We start from the raw sequence: 5,891 nt of genomic DNA, 5'->3' as shown, positions 1-5,891 counted from the left end.
GAGAGTAAACTCATGTGGTATTTATTTTTTTTATTTACATGTAAATATATATGAATTTGAAGTGAAATAAAAATAATATTGTGTTAAGATATATGGCATTTATTAGATAGATATATATGGAATGAATGGTCATGTTAAAAAAGAAAATATTTTACTAAGTTTGATTTTTGAATAGCCATTAGATTTTAAGTAAATCAAAGGTTGTAAATCAGTGTAATACTTAGTGTAATTAAATGGTGTAATTTGATCTCTCCTTATATATATATATATATATATATATATATATATATATATATATATATATATATATATATATATATATATATATATATATATATATATATTGAGAATGAGTAAGTTATATGAGAATGTGAGAATGAATAAGAATCATCAGATTTAAAAAGGAAAGATTGTGATTAAATTGTTATTTTCACTAAATCATGTGCCATTAAGAGAAAAGAGAAATCACTAATAAAATTTTAAAAATATCTTTTAATCTCAACCACGAAATATAAATCCAATAGTAAGTTTTTATTCTCATCATTCTCATATAAAGAAGGTATTCTCATATGATATGTCATCTCTCTCTATTTTTATTTAAGAATATAACATGATAATTGTGAGTCACATGACTCAGTCAATTTAGTAGTACATAAATTTGATAGTGGGGGAGAGAGCAAGTTGAATGAAAATAAAAATGGCACATGACTCGTTTAATTCATTTTTTAATATCACTCATTTATATGTTATGTGACATCTTGGTGTGCCGTGCTCAGATTGAGTTATATGATAGCTTCAGTATTTAGTCAAACAATAAGTTTCGATTTTAGTTTGATCAGAAGACTGCCTTTGAAAAAAGGTTGTTAATTCAAATCAGTTTGAAAAAGATTTTACTAAATCATAAATATTGATGAAGAAGATTTAATTGGATAAGATTTAATTAAAAGATTTGAATTTGATTTAATTAAAGAAGATTTGATTTAATTATATCTGTATTGAAGAAAATATTTAATTGGATATGATTTAAAGGAAAGATTTAGTTCGGTCCAAGATTTTGCTAAATGGATTTGCAAAGATATTAATTGAAGAATTAAAATTAAACAAATATTCCATGAGATTTAATTGAATTTGTTTTGATTACAATATTTGAATTTCCACTTAATAAAAAGATCTCCAATATATATTAAAGATGATTTATAGCGCGTTTATATTTTATAAGAAATTTCATTATGAATCCTCTACTTGAGAGTTTTAAATTCTTTTTTATATCAAATAAATACATTATTTGATTTGTTTTAATGAAGATTCAGAGTTGTCTTTATGAAAACTCGTGGAAAACAACATGTTAAGCAAAATATTTCACATTCTACTTGACATCATATCTCGAATTGCTTGCTTGGCGCAAAAGGTTGATTAAAGATTATATTGCACTTTTAAGTTTTATTTCCTTTTTGGTTCAATGAGATGTATGAGCGTGTTAGCATGTGTATGAATTTGAAAAAGATTTATCCTAAATCTGTTTTTAGCAGGATTGTATTTGGTGTTCTAATTTGTTCAAGATTTGTATAAATCCAGGATCTCAATTAGGGCTGTATTTGGTCCATAGGATCCGAGAACCGGACCGGTGGAACCGGTCCATTGGACCGAGCAAATGTTATTCGGCTCGGGAATAGGTAATTTTTTTATCCGATACCAAAAATGGATACTATATTGGATACTTTTGTCGGATATCTGAAGTAACGGTCCGGTTTCGGTCCAAAAAATTGATCCATCATTGTTCCGGTCCGGATTTACCCGATACTATTTCGGTCCGGCTCTCGGGATAGCAAATACCCGGACCGGACCGGACCGAAAACAACCCTAATCTCAATCAACATAATGAATATTGGATTGATTATGCGTGTTTTTGGATTAAGAAATATTTAATATGAATTGGTTTCGACATGATTGAATTTGATATATTTAAGAGATTCAAATTTATTAAGATTTGATCAATAAAATATTCGTAACCAACATTATTGAAGATTTATCTTTATAAAGATTCAACACTTTAGTTCATCATTCAATATGTTTATCTCAACTAATAACTTGGTAAATTGGTCAATATTTTCTCGTAGGATTTTTTTCTCCTTTTGATGGATTCCACTAAGAACGACTATAGTTTGTGGGTTTTCACTTTCCGAAAAACTAAGTTTTAAATTAATAATACAGTTACTTTTAAGAGTTAATGGATCAATTGGGTAAAGTTTTAAATCACGTCATGGAAGCTCCCTTTAGGACCAAGACAAATAATTGTTCTTTGTCGCGCTCATGATGTGGTAATAGTTTAGCATGGTATCTACATGTTTAATATGTTCGTCTAGATCCTCAACCCTTTATATTTATCCAACTTTGGCATTTTTAAAGATATTTGAGGATTCTACTGTCAAAGATGTTTGTAGAGAACAAGTTCTTTGTACGAATAGAAGGGGCCAAAACTTCAATGCTCTGCTCATTTCTTGCTTGATAATGACATGACAGAGACGTCTGATGACAACAATCTTCAGGGGGCGTGTGGCTCCCACCTCCGTCTCCAGCATTATGAGGGGAAATTATAAGCCCAAGATTAAAAGCGTTCAAGTAACCTAGGGATTCCCCAATGTTTTAGGACTACATAGTTGAGAACCACCTGAGGCAAGTCTCCAAGATTATCGCTCAATGTTTCCACCCGTTGTGTGTAACCTTGAAGCAAATATACATGTTATTCTCTTCCACTAGTAGAAATTTTCCAGTAAGGAGATGTGCATTTTGTTGTTGTACTAAATTTTAAATATTGGTAACTAGTTCATTCGCTCCTTGCATCCTTAAGGGAATTAAGATTTTTTGGAGGCTTTGGAACAACTTTGGCTCAAGAACTTGTGTTTATGGTTGAGGTTGTTTAGTGGTATGACCTTGAAGAAGTTGTTATAAAGTTTGAAAGGTCGGCATAATTTGAAATGTGCTCTAGCCGATAGGTGGAGGGGCTAGAGCTTGAGAATTGAAGATGAGACAGTTGGAGAAGTTACAAGGACTGGATGAACTTCTACTACAAGAAGAGGTGTGATATCTTTCATGGGAGTGAGGACCAATGCAACAACTTCAACCGTATAGTCGAGGTTACAATCCAAGCTACCATTGTCGGTGAAGAGTTAATGAATATTGGAACTGTTGTGGCGACGCAACAAGTAGGACTCGGTAGATTTCTCGAAAGTCTATTGCCACAAACCGTGCCATTATTCGTGTGTGCAATAAGAGATCAGTGAGGTAAAGGAAGAGAGTTCCTTCAATGTAGTGGTATAAGCCTCTAATGCGGTGGAGCAGAGGTATACGTGCATGGTTAGCAATTTAAAACCCAATTCAATGAGGTTAGAGATGTATAAGGTTGGAAGAGTGGGTGAGTAATACCTATTGTGAGATGTGACAAAGTTTGAATAAAATAGGCGGTTAAAACTGCTCTTGCTTGGCTGAACGTGGGGTGCGGGAGACCGTCTAACTAGATTTGACGGTTGATGGTGACTAAATATACTGAATATGATATGCAACCTTCTGATAAGGGTGTACATGTTCTCATTCTATTTTAAAAATGCTCTTATGAAACCGCTTGAATTGAATCGATCTTATTGAATTGTTGTGCTGAATTAAAACTAGCTTGAAGGCTTAAAAATTATAATCGTAATCCTCTATATCTTTTGAGTTTAGATTTAAATGATGTACTCTTTTGTATGCTAACTCTCTTTTCCTCTTCATTATAATTTTATAACACTGAATTTTTTAATAATATTTTTGATGAGAAATAATGCAGAGCTCCAACATAGTTGAAAGCATTCTCTATTTGCTTTTAGCTTTTATGCTAAAAAAAGAAAGTTAAAATTAAGAGTAGTTTTTGAATAAAAATGGTAACTCAAAAATTAGTATCCCTTGTATCCAAAAGTGTAGATGAGTTTTATTTTATATTTTAAATTATGAAAGAACAGTTATTTGTTTGATAAAAAATGACATAATTATTACAGATAATTTTTTAAAAAATAAATAATAAAATTATAAGAAAAGAGATACACTAAAATGTGATGTATGGTTATAGTTAAATTTATTTTATTTTTAATTAAATTTGTTAATATTTTGGTGCCTATTATCTTTTATTCAGAGTGAGAATAATCTTTTTTATTTTTTTAATTAGAAAATAGAAGTTCGAAATCAACACCTCACAATTTACATAATTAGTAAGAATAATGGTTATTTTACAACACTTTAAAATCTAAGATTAAACTTTTATTTTTCACTAAACCGATTCCTCAAATGTAATCTTCGTTGTTAAAATTCACTAATTTGACAAACGAAATGTTAACTAAACTTTACCATACCAATATTAAAATATGTTTATCAAGAATGCAAAATACTTATAAATTTTCACAGTTCATCTCAAATCCTAATTCCAAACTAAACAATCCTAACATATATAGCACTTTATACATACACTAGGGCCATGTGATGTTATACAACTCTATCATGAATCATCTAAAACAAAGCAAATCCTAAATCAAAAAACTAAAATTAAACAAATCCATAATGTTGACTCACATTTAATGGCTACAAAGGATTTCGATTACCAAAGAATATCACTTGTGCATTTTTTATCATGAAAAGAACATGCTGATGAGTTACCATTAGAAATCAAAGAAAGACTGATTATAGATCCATAAACGCGCCTCTTCTTTATACTTGTAACCTGCTTTACTTTTAAGTTTGATCACACCCTTTCCTTCAACATATGACAAATTCACTTCATCAGCAAAGTCAATATCTTCGTACCATGCAATTGCGACGATCTTCCAATGCCATATTTCCGCGTTCTTGTTGGAATTTCTTGGTGCGATGTTGGCTTCTAATTTGTAATCTAAGGTGTTGTTGCTTGTGAGGTTGAACTCTGAGAGAGAAGACTCAGTTATGTGAAACTTGACATTAGAGGAGAGAAAGATGGAAACAAGCAAGAAGAACATAAAGGAAGAAAATGAAACCGCAAAAAGCTTGAGGAAGATGAGCCTTATGCTTTCAAATGAGGGTTGGAAGTTGATGGCCATGGTGAGTGAGGTGTTAGTATGATTTGAGTGAGGTGTTAGTATGATTTGAGTGAGGCTTTGAAATCTAACTCTTCCAAATATATATAATAGTTGGTTACAGTTTATTATTAGGTAGTTTAGTTAGTTGGTTAGTTAGTTTGTTATTAGAGTCTGTTACATATTATAAAAATTACAAAAAAAAAACTATCTCTATTGATATGTATAATTGTAGTAATTTTAATTTAGTTTTTCAAAGTTGGCTGGTATAGTATTATGTATATTTTCTAGAATTACATAATTGATTTAAAGAGTATATATATCAGTAATTTCTGTATTGGTTTAACTGTTTGATCATTAAATTTTATAATTGTTTGTAATAGTTAGCTGCCAAATCTGATAGCACTGCTGTTGCGAGTTAGTTACGCTATCCAACCAACTTTATGTACTCTATAAACCTGAGTTTCTAATATGAGATAATTAGAAATAAATTTTCTAGATCAGTCTGTTACATATTATAAAAAAAAAAAAACTACCTCTATTCATTTGTACATTTGTAGTAATTTTAAGTTAAATGAAAGTATAGTGACTCATTTAGTTTAGTTGATCAAATTTACTAGTTGCTATCTTCTAAGGGAAAGTGGTGTTTGCAGATTTCTTGCTCTAACTTTTTTTTTATGTAGTCACTGTATTCAGCTTATCGTATGATGACTATATATGTGATAATAAGTATACCTGCCAATAGCAGAAGAAGATAATTCCATTGATGCATACGAATTTCACCAAAACTGACGAGTAAACAATAATGTGTACACCGAA

The 5,891-nt window shown here is 30.4% G+C and overlaps 1 protein-coding gene across 1 annotated transcript; it reads right to left on the bottom strand.

The window, feature by feature from the left end:
• Positions 1 to 4,682: 4,682 nt before the first annotated feature.
• On the bottom strand, positions 4,683 to 5,096 carry LOC131651470 (NDR1/HIN1-like protein 3). Its single transcript, XM_058921133.1, has one exon. It carries the CDS (start codon positions 5,094 to 5,096, stop codon positions 4,683 to 4,685), a length of 414 nt encoding a protein of 137 aa, XP_058777116.1.
• Between the last annotated feature and the right edge of the window lie 795 nt (positions 5,097 to 5,891).

This window comes from Vicia villosa, linkage group LG2 (assembly GCF_029867415.1).
Source record: "Vicia villosa cultivar HV-30 ecotype Madison, WI linkage group LG2, Vvil1.0, whole genome shotgun sequence".
NCBI lineage: Eukaryota > Viridiplantae > Streptophyta > Magnoliopsida > Fabales > Fabaceae > Vicia > Vicia villosa.
Note: the sequence above shows the minus strand (reverse complement) of the source record. Positions and strands in the feature narration are given on the sequence as shown.